The 16,853-nt window shown below is 53.1% G+C and overlaps 2 protein-coding genes across 8 annotated transcripts in view; one reads left to right on the forward strand and one right to left on the reverse strand.

Annotated features, from left to right (window-relative positions):
* The window catches only part of Cd74 (CD74 molecule), a 10,163-nt gene extending 4,924 nt beyond the window's left edge, over positions 1-5,239 (forward strand). The window contains exons 2-9 of one of the 2 annotated variants that reach the window (XM_021150594.2): positions 441-610; positions 765-844; positions 1,566-1,628; positions 2,524-2,616; positions 2,872-2,962; positions 3,837-4,028; positions 4,423-4,485; positions 4,725-5,239. In XM_021150594.2, the coding sequence (XP_021006253.1) occupies positions 441-610; positions 765-844; positions 1,566-1,628; positions 2,524-2,616; positions 2,872-2,962; positions 3,837-4,028; positions 4,423-4,485; positions 4,725-4,735 (763 nt within the window). In that variant the 3' untranslated portion in view covers positions 4,736-5,239. The remainder of the gene's footprint in view (positions 1-440; positions 611-764; positions 845-1,565; positions 1,629-2,523; positions 2,617-2,871; positions 2,963-3,836; positions 4,029-4,422; positions 4,486-4,724) is intronic. The other variant, XM_021150596.2, reaches the window with a different exon arrangement.
* Positions 5,240-6,335: 1,096 nt separating this feature from the next.
* The window catches only part of Tcof1 (treacle ribosome biogenesis factor 1), a 34,946-nt gene continuing 24,428 nt past the window's right edge, over positions 6,336-16,853 (reverse strand). For 4 of the 6 annotated variants that reach the window (XM_029472097.1, XM_029472096.1, XM_029472095.1 and 1 more), the window contains 9 exons: positions 15,616-15,802; positions 14,447-14,571; positions 11,909-12,131; positions 11,396-11,478; positions 10,554-10,734; positions 8,576-9,103; positions 7,527-7,621; positions 7,096-7,141; positions 6,336-6,769 (listed from right to left, as the gene is read on the reverse strand). In XM_029472097.1, the coding sequence (XP_029327957.1) occupies positions 7,115-7,141; positions 7,527-7,621; positions 8,576-9,103; positions 10,554-10,734; positions 11,396-11,478; positions 11,909-12,131; positions 14,447-14,571; positions 15,616-15,802 (1,449 nt within the window). In that variant the 3' untranslated portion in view covers positions 6,336-6,769; positions 7,096-7,114. The remainder of the gene's footprint in view (positions 6,770-7,095; positions 7,142-7,526; positions 7,622-8,575; positions 9,104-10,553; positions 10,735-11,395; positions 11,479-11,908; positions 12,132-14,446; positions 14,572-15,615; positions 15,803-16,853) is intronic. The other 2 variants (XM_029472094.1, XM_029472093.1) reach the window with 2 other exon arrangements.

Genomic DNA, 16,853 nt, shown 5'->3' on the forward strand with positions numbered 1-16,853 from the left:
CCCTGGCTGTCCTGGAACTCACTTTGTAGACCAGGCTGGCCTCGAACTCAGAAATCCGCCTGCCTCTGCCTCCCAAGTGCTGGGATTAAAGGTGTGAGCCACCATGCCCGGCCCCCCTCCCCACTTCTGAGGGGGGCTTAGCTCCTCAGATCTCCAGGGTAGAGGGAACTTGGGAGGAGGGAGGACACTCCACTTTACCCTGTCACTACACAGAAGAGACACCAAAGCCCAGAGGAGGCAAGGAACGTGGCTCATCCTTCCCATTGAGCTTGGGCCCCAGGTGGATCAGAGTTCTTCCTGGGAAGGACACTGGGGGTCGGCAGGAGCAGATGTCCTCACTATTGGGAATGTTTGAGTCTGAGAGGGCGTGGGTGGGGGCTTACGTCCCCACTTCCAGTCAGCATCCAGCTCTGGATCATGCTCTTACTCCATCCCAACAGGTGCAGCCGCGGAGCCATGTACACTGGTGTCTCTGTCCTGGTGGCTCTGCTCTTGGCTGGGCAGGCCACCACTGCTTACTTCCTGTACCAGCAGCAGGGCCGCCTAGACAAGCTGACCATCACCTCCCAGAACCTGCAACTGGAGAGCCTTCGCATGAAGCTTCCGAAATGTGCGTGCTCCACCTGTCCCTCACCTCACAGACATCATTTCTCCGTTTAGCCCCTCCCGATGTCCCTCCCTCCCCTGCACCAGGTTTCAGATCTTAACCCCTGGGTTCCTTACTCCCTTGGACCTGGACTCATACTGTCTTCCCTGCCCCACAGCTGCCAAACCTGTGAGTCAGATGCGGATGGCTACTCCCTTGCTGATGCGTCCAATGTCCATGGATAACATGCTCCTTGGGGTAAGGAAGGAGGCAGGAAGGAAATGGTAGCTGGTGTTTGCCAAGGGGAGGGGCCGAAGGATAACAGCTGTCAAGGAATCTGGGCACTAACTACTGGCGAGGAGCAGGGCACACCTCAGAGAGGCTCGCCCAAGGTGACTGAGGAGGCCAGCACTCTTAGGGCTCCCCTGGTGGGGAAAGGGCAAGTCCCACAGCTTGCAAAGTGCTTCTTCACCTTAGCATCCTATAGTTCCTTACTTCCTCCAAGTCTTTGGCTGCAAAAATGCTGTTACTCATAAGATTACTATTGGTACCTTATCCAGGGCAGAGCACATCAATAGAACGGTGCCAAATGGTCAGTCCTGAAAACATACACAAGTTAGCATGATGCAGATGGGGCAGGTTTAATTAGGACTAGTGGTGTATATATATATATAGACATATAATATATGCAAGCAATGACAATGAATGAAAAAAAGAGGCCATGAATTTGAAGTGAAGCAGGAAGGAACATATGGGAGGGTTTGGGGGGAGAGAGCAAACTCTGCTATTGGGAAGGCTCTGACAAGCTTATGCCCGCCTGACCAGAGAGGGCATAGAGGCAGGAAGGGCGGGCGTGAGGGGCTGGCACTTCCATGTTAGGAGGTGGCAGATTTGAGCTGTTGAGTGCAAGCACCTGACTCGTACTAGACTCTAGCTGCTGGTCCCTGCAGTGCTGGCAACCCTGTTCCCTTCCCCACAGCCTGTGAAGAACGTTACCAAGTACGGCAACATGACCCAGGACCATGTGATGCATCTGCTCACGGTGAGTATCAGAGACAGCGGGCAGTCTCCTGGTTCACGTGGGACCCCGACCCTCACTCATGGGTTAGGCTCACTATAAACTCAACACATGCTTAGTCCAAGGAATACAAGGTGGTCCTTAACTGTTGCGTACAGTCCATCCCCTGCCCACCTTGAGATAAGAGTCTATGTAGTCCTGGAACCGACTATGTAGAACAGGTTGGCTTTGAACTCACAATTTGCCTGCCTCTGGCTCCCAGTGCTAGGATTAAAGACGTGCATCACTAGGCCAGATTCCAGCCACCTCACTTTTGAGGAGTTAAAAATTATGCTCCATTGAGGCTGGAGAGATGGCTTAGAGGTTAAGAGCACCACCTACTCTTCCAGAGGTCCTGAGTTCAATTCCCAGCCACCACATGGTGGCTCACAACCATCTGTAATGGGGATCCGATGCCCTCTTCTGGTGTGTCTGAAGACAGAGACAGTGTGCTTGCATACATGAAATAAATAAATAAATAAATAAATAAATCTTTTTAAAAAATCAAATTAAGGTCTAATGGATGTGACTTGGCCATGATACCATGTTCTCTTTCCCAAATTAATATTGCACATGCTTGCTTCGTGCCAGGCACTGTGCATGGCTCTTGGCATACAGCAGGGAGCACTAGTTGTGTGAGGACAGGCAGAGGACCCAGTCAGAGGGAAAAAACTGGAGGCGCTGGTTCAGCTCCTGACCTTGACTGGAGTTCCATAGCTGGGTGCCCCTCACCCCTGCTCTCCAACACGGGGACCAGGGACCAGGCTTGGTGTGGCTAACATCCATTCCTCAGAACGAAGGCCTGGGAACATGGGGTACACATCTCCCCTTATCTATCCTGGGTTCTCTATAACTTTCCCCTTGCCCTGCTGCTCTGCAGAGGTCTGGACCCCTGGAGTACCCGCAGCTGAAGGGGACCTTCCCAGAGAATCTGAAGCATCTTAAGAACTCCATGGATGGCGTGAACTGGAAGGTAAACAGCCCCTGTTGGAATCTCTTCTTCTTCCCACAGTAGCTTCAGGACTAGAAAGAGGCAAAGGGAGGACTAGGGCTGCTGTTCTCTTGAAGCTACTGAGGGCCTTCTAACATTCACGACACCCCTGTGAGTCTTTAAGAGGCACTGAAGCTGAAGCTGGACCCCTCCAAGTTTGTAGTCACGGCAGAGTCCAGAAGGGTAGGCGGTTGACTCCTGACCCTGACCATCCATCCATCCCTCTGTTCTCGTTAGATCTTCGAGAGCTGGATGAAGCAGTGGCTCTTGTTTGAAATGAGCAAGAACTCCCTGGAGGAGAAGAAGCCCACCGAGGCTCCACCTAAAGGTACCAGGACGGGAGCTTCAGCCTGCCTGTCACAGTGACCTACTCTCTCAGCTCAGTCTTTTCTCGCCTGTTCCTTCAGGGTTCGGAAACCCTTATATCCTATCTGTGGGTCTGTTCTTTCACACACATGTCCAGAGTAGAGAGGCCTCTAGGCTCTCTGTCTTGGAGCAAAACCAACTCAAAACGTACCCGGCAGGAGTTCCCCCAGCAGTACATAAAACATACAAGGAGGACACAGAATCAGCACATGTCCAGACAGAGCCCTGGGCACCTCTCACTTCACGGCAGTGCCAGCATACAGGAGGCTGAGGCATAAAGCATTGGGGAACGCCTCTGCTTTACCTTGGCCTCTAACTTGCTGTGCAGTGCTGGACGAGCCCATCCCACTGGGCTTCCATGTCCCACAAGTGGAAGGCTAGAGGCCCATATTGCTCTGGAGGACCTCAGTTTCTCTGATACATAAATCCCTTACATGCTATCTCATCCAGCTTCTAGCTAATGTTTGAATCCCCTCTCCAGCATCCCCAACAAGTGGCAGCCCCCATTTCTACTTGCATTATCCCAGTAAAGGAAGGTCAGATTCCCAGAGGTGTCCCCATGACTGTCCCCCTGAAACCAGAATCAAACTGTAACAAAATCCAGAATAATTATTCACTGGGGCAAATGACACCTATAAGCCATGCTTTCTCTCTTTTTGGATCTTACTGGTTTCAGACTCAGGCCTCAGTTTTCTCATCTAGGCTATGGGTAGAATAAGGAAAGCAATTTGGATAGGCATTAAGCCCATGGCAGTGGTGTGTGTGTGTGTGGGTCTCTGCTCTGCTGAGATCCTGGCCCAGAGTCCGCCCACTCACTGTCTTCATCATGCCTTCAGTATTGACCAAGTGCCAGGAAGAAGTCAGCCACATCCCTGCCGTCTACCCGGGTGCGTTCCGTCCCAAGTGCGACGAGAACGGTAACTATTTGCCACTCCAGTGCCACGGGAGCACTGGCTACTGCTGGTGTGTGTTCCCCAACGGCACTGAGGTTCCTCACACCAAGAGCCGCGGGCGCCATAACTGCAGTGGTAAGCAGGGGACACCGTGTCACATAATCTAAAGGACTAGGAAGCTCTAAGAAGGCCGAGGGTCCAAAGGTCCCTCCCAGTATATTTGGGGTCAGGACATGGGTTGGCTGTGCCCTGGGAGCATCCACCGTCAGTCACGCACACACCAGCCCCTTTCTCCACACAGGCATTCCTTGTGTCCTTCTAATCTTTGTCTCTTCTCCTTCTCCACACGCTGTTCTGCACTGGAGTCCCACAGACCCACCTGTCTCACTGTATCCCCAACCACACTGTATGCTCTGGTGCCTCCTTTGCCAAGTTCAAGGCACAGTGGCAACAGTGTGTGTGTGTGTGTGTGTATGTGTGTGTGTGTGTTGGGGTAAGAATAACAGTGAGCCTGATGCTTCCCTTGCAGAGCCACTGGACATGGAAGACCCATCTTCTGGCCTGGGAGTGACCAGGCAGGAACTGGGCCAAGGTAAGGGGGATCACAGAGGGAGTCACCCACATGCAGACTCTGGTGACACTGGGACATTCATCACTATCACTGGGATGGTTTTTCCAGAATGGGCTGGTGGCTGGGAGCAGAGTTCTACCTGAGCTCAGCAGGGGGACAGTGGAGGGATTGACTGATCTGCAGTTCCAAGATGTTGGGCAGAGGAGGCAGGGACAACAAACTGGTGGCCCAGCTGTATCAACCTGTGCTTCTCTTCCCAGTCATCCTGTGAAGACAGAGGCCAGCTCTGCACAGCAGCAGCGCCCCCTGCTCTCCTGTGCCTCAGCCCTTCTTATGTTCCCTGACGTCACACCCCACTTGTCACACCCCACTTTCCGTCTCCCTGTACCCTGGGGCTTGAGACTGGTGTCTGTTTCATCGTCCCAGGACACGGCAAATGAAGTCAGAACAGAATGAGGACGCTGGAGGGCCTTGCTGCCTACCGCTATCTAAAGGGACCCCCATTTCTGACCCATTAGTAGTCTTTAATGTGGGGCTCTGAGATAAAGGCCCGCAGACAAGGACAAGGGATGCCCTACCCTTAACCTAGGCTGGACACATTTGCTGTCTTCTCCTCAAGGAAGAAGACCCCCAAGCCCCTCCTCCCAGCAACCCTTCCTCACATCCTGCCAACCCCCCTCAACCCCCACCCCCTTTCAGGTTCCTTGCTCAGCCAAGCTTGTCAGCAGCCTGTAGGATCATGGTTCAAGCGACAATAAAGGAGGAAAGTAGAACACTCTTGCTTCTGCCTCTTCAGTTGGGATCCAGTTAGTTTACCCCAAGGCCAAGGACAACCTTAAATCTAATCATCTACGTACATGGACTGGGGAGATGGGCCCCAGACACACGTGGTACTTAACAGTCAGAAAGAAACAGACTCCTGCTCGGTTTTAAAATCACATCTCATCACGTCCTAGCTTCCATTCCTCCCGTCCCCAATTCCATTTCTGGACTAAGGACAGCGTAAGTGTGATGACAGATGGCGGTGGACACAGGGACCTAGTGTCAGGAATGGGTGCAGGTGGGGGCTGCCAGCGGCTGTCTGTCTGTGCAGGACCTGTGTCTTCTCAGCTTTAGCCCACTGTCACAGGAAAAGGGAGCAGATCCCTTACCACCAGGGACTCCGAAATGAACGTTAAGGACACCGTTCCATTTTGTAGGTTTAAATACTTCTGCGAGTCAGCGAACCAAGGAGAGGCTCTCTGTATTCTGATCTAGACCTACATCCCACACTCTGACCCACACTTGAGAATGGATGGGATGGCTGACTGTTGGGTATGGCGTGTCCGTCCCAAGGCTCTGAGCACAGGGTCCCCGAGACTTGCACCTACTCCTTCTCTGTACTGGTTTTTGTTTTGTTGAGGTGAATGTTCAGTGATTATTCCAACATACTTCAGCTTTGCCCACTTCTTACTGTCAACAGCACAGAACTGTTCCCCAGACAGAGGGTGACTCGAGGCCTAGCTCACTGGGTCTTCCCTGCTTCTCATGCCAGCCACCACGGTTTGCCACTGCCTCCCTCCACATCGTAACTCGTTTCCAAAGGCCCCCTGGTCACTTGAGCCATCTACCTGGCGTCTGATCCACTTTCAGCTCCTCTTAAGCTTATAGGCCGCTTCCTACGGGGAGCCGTCCCTGCATCAACTTCCTCCCTGAGGAGCTTCACTGAGCCTTCCTCTTTAGCAAACTGTCCTACTCATAGTACCTAGGGCCTTGGCTTGAAGTCAGGAAGGAACCCTGAGTACTGACCTGTGCATGTCCAGGGTCACTACACTGTCTGTCCTAAGTAGCCAGTAACAGTCCGAATCCCAGATGCATGGGGAAGGCAAACCTTTATATTTAAAGTCTTTTATTCTGAGTTCTTTAAAAAACAAAACCAAAACAGCTGGAAAAACTGATGGGGGCAAGGCCTCAGGCTGCGCCGGGGTCCAGGGTGTGGGATGAACCACACGTGGGACCTTGCTGGCTCTGCAGATAATGTGGAGGGAGGTCCGGAGGCCTCTGGGCACGTTGGATTTGAAGGGAGAGAGGCAAGTCGCTTAAAAAAATAGATATACTATACACATGTCACGTAGCACTCAGAGGGGGTGCGTGTCCCACCTCGCTTCCTCCTGGTACTGCGGCTTCCCTGCGGGTTCACTGGTTTGGCCAGCTCACGCCAGCCATCATCATCTGCTGAGGGAGGGAAAGTTAGAAAGTTCAGGCCCAATTCACGCTGGCCAGAGGTCAGAGGCCTGGGGATGGATGGTCACACTCTGCCAAGATTCTAGGAGGAGAAAACAAACCAGGCTTTGGTCAGCTTTGCCGACCTTTATCTCCACAAAAGGGAACAAAACCAAGGGAGGGGCGGGAGACAGCTAGCTTAGGCACCAGACTCCCTCAGGGCGGACCCTCTGCATGCTGCTGCAGTCCAACCAACCTGAGGCTCTCTCTCTCTCTCTCTCCAACTCCCTCCCACTGGGCCTAACCAACCTGAGGAAGGGAGTCTCTCTCTCTCTCTCTCTCTCTCTCTCTCTCTCCTCTCTCTCTCTCTCCAACTCCCTCCCACTGGGCCTACCCAGCTGCCCAGAAAGGCTGGACGCAGTCAGGTACCTGCTCTATTCGTTGGGCCTCACACGGCAGGCTCGGCCGTCTTCTTCTGTGGGGAGGGAAGGAAGCAAGCTATCAGTTCTATGGCTTCTCCTCACCACCGCTGTCCCACAGGTCCAGGACAGAACTCCCTCGAAGGATCCACGCCCCTGCAGGTGTAAGGATCTAGACCCACTGATACCAGCCCTGGGCAGAACTGCCTCTGATCCCAGGAAGCAGCTGGCTGTTTCTTCTGTGGGCTCCCCGCTGGCCAGCCCACCTGAAAGCTAGCCATTGTCCTGCCTGTGGAGGTCTTTCCCATCACCCCTCCCCTGATCCTCCTCACAAGGTCCATTAGATTAAGGGACTGGAAAGGTGGCCTAGGCCCGGTCTAGGTGTTGGAAGGGGAAGGGTTTGAATTCCTGGTCCTGAGGCTCCTCAGGAACTCAATCTACCTTCTTCTTTTTCTTCTTCTGGACCGGCGAGGCAGAGTCTTTGGCCGGCGACTTTTTTCCTTTCTTCTTTTCCTTTTTCTCCTTGTCTTTTTTTTCTGAGGGAAGAAATCGAGCTTCCTGAGCAATAGATTTTGACACTGATGGGTCAGCGTCAGGAGGCCCACGGCAGCTCACAGCTCTTAACACCACGGGGAAGCAAGGCCCTGACAGGGCCAGGATACCATCCATGTGCCAGGCTCCACTCTTCCTGTCTGTGGACTACACAATCTGGCCTCAGAACTATGCAAGTCTACCTATCTAATCTTGAGTGTGAGGGAAGGGACAAGAACCTGGGAGAGATCAGGTACCACCTCCCATGCCACAGAATGGCAGTGCTCAGGACTTCCATGCTGGGCGTGGTGGCACACCCTTTTAATCCCAGCACCCAGGAGGCAGAGGCAGCTGGATTGCTGTAAATTTGAGAACAGCCTGTTCTACACAGTAAATTCCAGGCCGGTCAAGGTTACATTGTGAGGCCCCTAAGACAAAACTAAAGTGGGGACTGCCTAGCACCAGTGGCCTTTCCTTCTCAGAGCCTGCTTCCCCTTAGAAAAAGAAAACAGAACACTGCTGGCGGCCCAGGGCTGGCGGGTGACTCAGAAGTCCTGCTGGGTGCAGGTTCCCGCATGGAGGGCAACGAATGGCTGTTTTCACCAAAGAACTGAATTCTAGAGTAAAGATGGGCTCTGGATGAGAACCCAGGGGACAGTCCACACCCCAGGGACTGGCCGTGGACTCTGCTGGAGCAGAGAGATCCCTGTTGTGAAGCTGGGGTTGAGCTTGTTTTCCAAACCCTGAGGCTAAATACTGGGCACTGTAAGGGGCCGTGGGGGCAGGGGACACAGGCCAGCTCTAGTCTCCTTTTGCCTTTGCCACCAGACACTTGTTAAACTCTGAACAAACTACTTCCCAGGCTCTTGTTCTCTGTGGAAAGAATGAGATAAAGAGCCAGGGCAGGGCCCTGCCACCCAGGTTGCGCCAGCAGCGCGTGCTGGAAAGCAGTCACTTACTCTTGCGGGATTTCTTCTTTTTCGACTTGCTCTTCGGGTCGCTCTGCTCGCCACTCTCAAGCTTTATCCCCAGCAACTCGCCGTCAGGCTTCTCCTTGGCTCCTTGGGGGCCAGGAGACCCCTTCCCCTTGCCACCAGCACTCCCTTTGTCAAGCTTTGATTTTGCCTTGGGAGTCATGGGAGCCTTTTCTGGGGAAACAGCGCTTGCCCCGGGCACTGGCTGCTCCTTCTTCTTCTTGTTCTTTGGGGCCCCAGCTTCTAGGTCCCCTGATAATTTCCGCTTCTGGTTCTTCTTCCCACTCTCCTTGATGGCCTCTGTGGCCTTCAGCCGTTCCTGCTCCAGAAGCTCTGTCAGGACCTTCACCACAGAGGCCTGCACCTGCGCCTCGCTCAGGGGCCAGGCCTGCTCCAGGAGGCGCTGGGTGATGCTGTTCGGCAGTGTCTGTGTGGGAGCTGACGAGCTTGAGGTGCTCTTCTTGGGTTTCTTGGGCTTCTGAGGCGTGGGGCCCGAGGAGGCCTCTTTCCTACCTGTAAATCACAGGTCTTGGAGGTCACAAGTCTGGAAAGCTGAGGGTCAGATCTTGCACAATGCATGACAACTGAGGGGGTGTACTTTACAACTGCATAAATGGGAAATTGAGGTCCAGGGGTCACTCTGCTGTAGCTGTCTCCTATGCTTAGCTATGTTTGTAGATCGACAGAGATCCCAGAATGCTACGGAGAGGACCTGAAGTCTGCTAATGAGACAGAGGGCACAGTAGGTGGGACATGGGTGACACTGGTTCTAGGACTGCCTTTATCAATTTAGTGTAGGGCTTTGGCCAGGTCACAGTCCCTCAAGGCTGTTTCCCACTGTACAGAAAGAAGCTAGACATACAATGATGTCTTCTGTCATGAACTGTGGATTATAACACACAAGGAGGTCCTACAGACCAATGCTCAGCTCCTGTCTATGGACACACCATGGGTCCTTAGCCCATCAAGGCTGGGGCGAGAGGCAGATTGGGGGGCACTCTTGAGTATGCTGTGTATACATGCAGTGGCTGACTAAGCAGGTTTACTGCCTGCCAGAGTGGCTTCTGGTGCAGCCTTTGTTTAGAATTTTCTACGCCTCTGCTTGCCTTTGATAATTGTGTGCTGACTACACGTGTTAAAAAAAAAAAAAAAAAAAAAAAAAACCTTCCACAGCCCCCTTGAAAATGTCTCCTTGTCGCTCGCACCCGCCTCTCACATAGACAAGAACACTGGCAAAGAAAGTGAGCAACAGCTCCGCCTCTGACCCAGCGCTGGGAAGCTGAAGTTACCAGCCCCCGGAGCCTCTGCTGGTCTCCCAGGTCACCTGTGCAGCAAGGAATGCCTACATGCTGGGCACAGGGGCTGAACCCAAGGGGACAGGAGTGGGGTGGTGTTATTTAAGTCAGGGGTGTGGGCACTCCTGACAGTCCCCTCCCCTGGGTCCCTCTCCAAATGTCACGTGACAGTTTTCTTTATGCTCTGCTTTTGACCCTGCACGATGGCATTGCTCTTGCCTTGTGTGGTTAAGACACAGGGTCAGAAGCTTGTCAAGGCTACAGCAGCGTGAGTCAGAGCAGCCCCCGGAGGCCTGTCCCTTATCCAGGGTCTCCTCTAGGTACTGACTCCTCTAAACAAGGCTGCTGGCCTAGTCTGAGTCATTCTGGGTCCCTATACCCAGGACCCTTGTCCACTGACTGAGAAGTCAGTAGGGATGGACAGACAGCCAAGGCCTCCTCCACAAGACTTAGAGAAATAGCTTCAAATGGCTGGATATATCTGCTCCCAGACTGCCCAGAGCTGGCAACCTGGTCCTGGGCGCCAGCTGCATTTAAGGGTACCCCTAGTTCCCAGAGGACCCCACAGGCTCGAATGTGAGACTCTTGGATGGGACACAGACAAATGCTGCCCATGACAAGCAGGGACCAGCAGTCTTGCCTCTCCATGTCTTGCTGTCCCCACTCACCGGTTTTAGGGAATGCGGTGTCTGCTGAGTGTTGGGATCTTGACTTCTGCTTGCCATCCGGGTTATCTTTGGTGGCTGGGGCAGAGGAAGCTAAGGGGTTGGAGTCTGGCCTAGGAGTAGCTTTTGAAGGCTGGGAATTAGCCACAGTCAAGCCGGGAGTCATGTAACCTGAGAGGAGAGACTGAAGAAGTCCAGTGTGAAAGACGCAGCGAGCCCCTAGCAGTATCACAGAGGCAAGGCTTGCTCAAGAGAATCAGTCGGTGACCACGGATCAGGCTAACCCAGCCAAGCATGAGCCGGCGGGCGGCACTGAGCCCACGGGGAACATAGGCCCTCAGCGTGTGCCTCCTAAGCTATGTGAATTAACGCATATGTAAGGCACATTAAAAGGGGACTTTCTTATTGCCAATGGACTATTTCCATCACAGAAGATGGTTAATGTTTTTTTTGGGCTGGCAAGATGGCTCAGAGGGTAGAGGCACTGACGCGAGCCGAGTCTGACAGCCTGAGTTCAATCCAGTAACCTTCGTGAAGGTGGAAGGAGAGGACTGACCCCAACACGCACCCACTCCCCACACATGAGAAAGTCACTGGAGTCTGTCCTATATAGGAAGAGCCTTAAGAGAGACCTAAGAAATCGTCTTCTCTGGTCATGTCTCGGAATCCATCTGAATCTCTTCCCTGGGCCCCAGAGCATGAGGTGAGGTTCTATTCGATTGATTAGAGGCACCCCACTGACAGGACCTTACCCAGGGCCCTGGGAATGGGGATCTAGACACTCATCCAGGGGGTGGCTGAAGTCTAAAGGCAGCTCCCAAGTTCCAGCCCTGCCTGGCAGTTACCTGTGAGGGGGCCACCATCTCATCTTCGCTGGATTCTGTAGGGGTCTCCTCTACCACAGTTTCCTTCTGGGAAGGGTCTGGATCTAGTGTGGAAGCAGAGGTTTCCCGTTGAGTGTGAGTCCCTGGCGGCCCTGTTATTCAGGCCAGGCAGAGCTCCCCAGGAAGCCTCCGAGGCCTGGGTCTTTCTCTGTTCCTCATCCTCCTGCTGTCCACCCATGCTAATCTGGAGCACCTGGCCCGACACAGGCGAACGGCATCATTTCCCCTCTGGTTCCTGAGGCTCCCACTTTTCTGCCTCCTACCCCCAAAGGGAAGCAGAGTTCTGGAACTTGGGGCCTTCAGTAATGGGAGCTTAATACCAAGAAGCCGCCAGCTGTCTAACAGCAGTTGGGTCTTTGAAGTCGTAAAGGTATATCAGGGGATGAGACAAGGCCAGGGTGGGTTGAGAAGGCCAGAGCCTATAGTTCTACCAGGCTGTGCCTCATCTCCCACCCTCCCTCTGGGAATCCTCACCCAGCCTATGGGCCAACTTGGACATCTGGGGTCTCTTGGCATCCTCCTCGTCCTCGGAAGAGGTGTCACTGCTGTCCTCTGAGCTCCTGGGGGCCTTGGGGTAGCCTGGGGCAAGCTGCTGCTTCTCAGGGAGCTTGGATTTCCGGAGCTTGTTGGTGGCTTTGGGCTGGATGGGTGCGCTCTGGGGAGGCGTCACGGGGAGTGTTTCCACAGCACTGCTGGTCTAGTTTGGTAAAGTAGGAACACCAGGTTAAGTTACAGCAAGAAGGACACGGCAGGCCAGGCTCCACATGGGAAGCACTACGCATGGCTTTCTATGACTTTCCCACAGCCCTCTGGTGGGCACTGCGGCTCCTTACCAGGCACTAGCACACTGAGGCCCAGGGAGGTGAAAGAGGGGCTGCTGACTACACACACAACCATGCTGGCCTTTCACTGAGGTGGAGCAGAAGAGAACCCAGTCATACGAAGCCTTCTGTCTTTTAATGTGACTTGGGGCTCACCAATTAGGCTAAGCTGGCTGGTTAACGTGCCCCAGTATTGGGATTACAAACGCCCACTACCATGCCTGGCTTTCCCCTGTGGGTACAGGAGAATGAGCTCAGGGCCTCATGCTTGCACAGTGAGTGAGCCGTGCCCCTCCCCCATGCTTACTGGCTTAAAAAAAAAGATTTATTTATTATATATAAGTACACCGTAGGGAAGAGGGTATCACATCTCATTACAGAAGGTTGTGGGCCACCATGTAGTTGCTGGGATTTGAATTCAGTACCTCTGTTTTTTGTTTTAGATATTTTGGTTTTCTCGAGACAGGGTTTCTCTGTATAGCTCTGGTTGATCCTGTAGACCAGGCGAATTCAGTACCTCTGGAAGAGCAGGCAATGCTCTTTTTTTTTTTTTTTTTTTTTTGAGACAGGGTTTCTCTGTGTAGCCCTGGCTGTCCTGGCACTCACTTTGTAGACCAGGCTGGCCNTCCTGGCACTCACTTTGTAGACCAGGCTGGCCTCGAACTCAGAAATCCGCCTGCCTCTGCCTCCTGAGTGCTGGGATTAAAGGCGTGGGCCACCACGCCCGGCTCAGGCAGTGCTCTTAATGCTGAGCCATCTCTCCAGCCCCCTGTTTACTGGCTTTTTTTTTTTTTTTTAAAGATTTATTTATTTATTACATATAAGTACACTGTAGCTGTCTTCATACACACCAGAAGAGGGAGTCAGATCTTGTTACAGATGGTTGTGAGCCACCATGTGGTTGCTGGGATTTGAACTAAGGACCTTTGGAAGAGCAGTCGGGTGCTCTTACCTGCTGAGCCATCTCACCAGTCCGTTTACTGGCTTTTTGAAAGAGTTTTCAACACCGGTGGTGGTGAGCTATGGCTTTGTTCTCTAATCTGGGCCCAGGGGAGGACAGCACAGCTCTAACTCCAGTGGCCATTGCCTGTGTCTCCTCTGGGATGTGCCCCTGGCTAGGTGGTCCCTCTGGGAACCCCTGCTTCCCATCCTGCTACAAGTCAGGAAGAGCACACAGACAATAGATGAGCCTTTGCTAAGCCTCCGGGAGCTGCAGACACAAAGCAGTCCAGGTATGGCCTGACCCCCTTGCTACTTTATCTTACCCACCCTATGTGAATCACCTAGGGCTCTAGTACCTCTGGGTTCCCTTCCTGCAGGGCAGGCTCTGCTCATGTTCCCAGAGAAGCCTTCCCTGTCCGCCTTTTCTAAAGCAGGTCACCCATTATTCTCTGTTCTGTGCTGTTCCCTTTGCAACACTTAGCAGTTGGTGACAACTAATTTATGCTGCTTTTTCTGTGTAATGGCTGTGTCTCTGCTGGCTTAGGACTCCGTGAAGGACTTGTGCCTGCTGCAGCCTCGGTGCCCTGCAGGGCAGATGCTCAGGCCATCTCATTACCCACTGGATCACCCGGCTGCCAGAGGCTCTTTTTCGGCTAGTTTGTGATGCACCCGGTAACAGGGCGGCACAGTAGCACCCCGAAGCTGGGAGGGGCTTCAGTACAGCCTTCTTTTCCTGCCCCTTAGGGTGTTGGGTGTATGACAGACACTTCCCTCACATTAACAAACCCCATTAGGCCTACCTAGCAAAGAACCTGGAGCTGGAGGACCCAGGTTCTGTCCTGGACCAACCCTGGTGGGATGAGCCCTCCGTTTTATTTAGACATTGTCCACTAATCTTGCCCTAGATATTAATAATGCACTGGACTGTGAAGGCTGGGAGGAAACAGTAAGGCCACTTCCATTACGAATACTAAGAGAGGCAAGCAACTCAGAGTCGGTTTCAGCGTCTCAAATCCAGAAGAAAACTAATCCACACTCAGCCAAGTTGGGAAGACGGGGGATTCCGCTTGCCTTCGGGCTCCCAGCCCGATCTTCCGGACAACACCATGGGGATTTGGGAGCTTGGCTCCTGGCCTGTATGACAGTGCCAGGGGGCTGGGAGCAAGCTAGTGACTGGCGTGTGGCCGGAGGGCACATGGCAAGGCAACAGAGAGTGACCCCACCACAGCCCTCTCTTACCCGACAGTACCTGAGCGGACGCCGACGCCTTTGCTTTCTTGCCTTTTGGCATCTGGCTAGACTGCTCACTCTTGCTGGGTTGGGAAGCTGCTCGTGAGAGGGCTGCGGGCGTCGTCGTCACACTGGTTCTGAGGGCTGAAACGGAGGAGAAGGGGGGCCGTCAGGATACGAAGCAGTAGGACTCCCCAGCAGGGCATTACCAAATCACTCTTCCCGAGGACCTATGCTGAGCTTAGGGATGCTAAAGGGGACGCTGGCTTCCCAAGCCTTCCAGACAGCAGCTTTCACCACATCATTTGAAAATGGCTGCTGTGGCGGTGACTCCAAGCCTTACCCTCATCTTTTTCTCTTGCGCAGGTCACAGTGAGCGACTGCTCAGTTAGGATCAGTGGGAGAGCTGCTGGGTGCTGAGAAGATGTTGACCACAGCCTAACGTGAGCTCATGTCCCCACTATGTACTCACCAAATAAACGGCAGTATTTTGCCGACAGTAGGAATCTTGCTGTCCATACTTAACGACATAGTGTCCCTTTTTTTGTTGTTTTTTTTTCGAGACAGGGTTTCTCTGTATAGCCCTGGCTGTCCTGGAACTCACTTTGTAGATCAGGCTGGCCTTAAACTCAGAAATCCGCCTGTCTCTGCCTCCCAGGTGCTGGGATTAAAGGCGTGTGCCACCACCACCGCCCGCCCAGCATGACAGTGCCCTGATATATAACTGAAGATGATTGCGCTACCAGAGGGCCTCGCCACATACAAAGACACTCAGTCACCTTAGGTTCTGGGAAGAGAACAAGTATAAAATGCTACCTGTCTTCTTTTTCTATGCTAAGGGGATGGAAGCTCACTGCCAGGCTAATAGCGTACCCCACGGCCAGTTGGCTATATATAGCAGAGCTCTGGTTTAGACTAGCCTGGTCCCTGTAGCCACCAGAATGCTCCTTCTGGCTTTCAGGCTTGGAAGCCAGCACACAGAAGCCTCAATGTAATTCCTTCAAAATGAGGCAGACGAGCTTTCCTCATCAAGGGAACAATGAATACAGTGCCTAAGGCTGAGTCCCCAGTCCTTCTCGCCAATGCCTCTGCGAGGCCACCTGGTTAGTGCCTTCTGGCCTCAGTGGGGAGGGCATGCGTGGCAGGGGCCTGTGCTGGCCGAACAGCACCCACTGCAGCAGCACCTACCATAGGTGGAGGGTTGTGTGGCAGGAATCAAGTCCTCGTCCCCGTCCTCACTCTCAGAGGAGGAGCTCGGGGCAGTGGTGCCTAAGGCCTTCTTTGTGGTGTTCACAGCCTGGACTCGTTCTGGGGTAGGAGCTGGGACAGCTGGACCACAGTTACGGTTGACAGAAACTGGAGGAGATTTAATCGCCTTGAAAACCAAAAACAGAAACATCCCGCCTCTGATTAAAGGCTTGGTCAGGGGAAGGGGAGGGGAAATGGGTGAGGGAGGGGTTTTGTAATGCAAACTTCAAGGAGCTAGGGTCTTCTAGACCCACTCCCACCCCATAACAGCCGGACACCCAGCACAGCACAGCACAGCACAGCACTTCAGAGCTCTTGGAGCCCAGCTGACCTTCACAGTGACCCCAAGCTAAGCAGTATCCACCCACTCCACCGGCCTAACAGGAAAGCCTTAAGTCCAGAGGGGAGAAGAGGAGCGCCCAGGCCACACAGCCACATGGGAAGGAAGCAAGGTGGAGCTGGAATGTCTTCTAATTTAGCCTTTCTTCTGGTGACATCAGATGGCCACCTGCTGAGTGGGGAATTCTATTTTTTTTTTTTTTTTTTTTTTTTTTTTTTTTTTTTTTTTGGTTTTTCGAGACAGGGTTTCTCTGTATAGCCCTGGCTGTCCTGGAACTCCCTCTGTAGACCAGGCTGGCCTCGAACTCAGAAATCCGCCTGCCTCTGCCTCCCGAGTGCTGGGATTAAAGGCGTGCGCCACCACGCCCGGCTTGAGTGGGGAATTCTAAAAAGCATTTCCTGTAGCAGGTCTGACTGTGTGATTTCCCTGGAGTTTCATTGTCCCTTCCCCCAGAGACCCTGATAGCAGCCTCCCGGAGATGTGGCCCAGCATGCAGACCCCAGTTATACTGAACTAGTTTCTTAGTACACAAACTGCCTGGAGTAACAGGTGGGTGGGATGGGTAGGCCAGCCAACAGATTAGAGAGCTCAGGATGGTAACACAGTATGTGTGGCCCTTATTCACTTTGAGACAGGTTTTGCTATGTAGACCAGTCTATCCTTGGATGAAGAAATCTACCTGCCTCTGCCTCCACTGCTAGAATTAGAGGAACAGATCTCCACATACTAACCTTATTTAGACTCACTCTTAAACAGGACAAGTATGAAAAATGTCACTCATCAGACAGATACTTTGGAGAAACAGGCACAAGGCCTGCTTGCTGGTCAGCTTTCTAGC

The sequence above is a fragment of the Mus caroli genome, chromosome 18, assembly GCF_900094665.2.
Source record: "Mus caroli chromosome 18, CAROLI_EIJ_v1.1, whole genome shotgun sequence".
In the NCBI taxonomy this organism is placed as follows: Eukaryota; Metazoa; Chordata; class Mammalia; order Rodentia; family Muridae; genus Mus; species Mus caroli.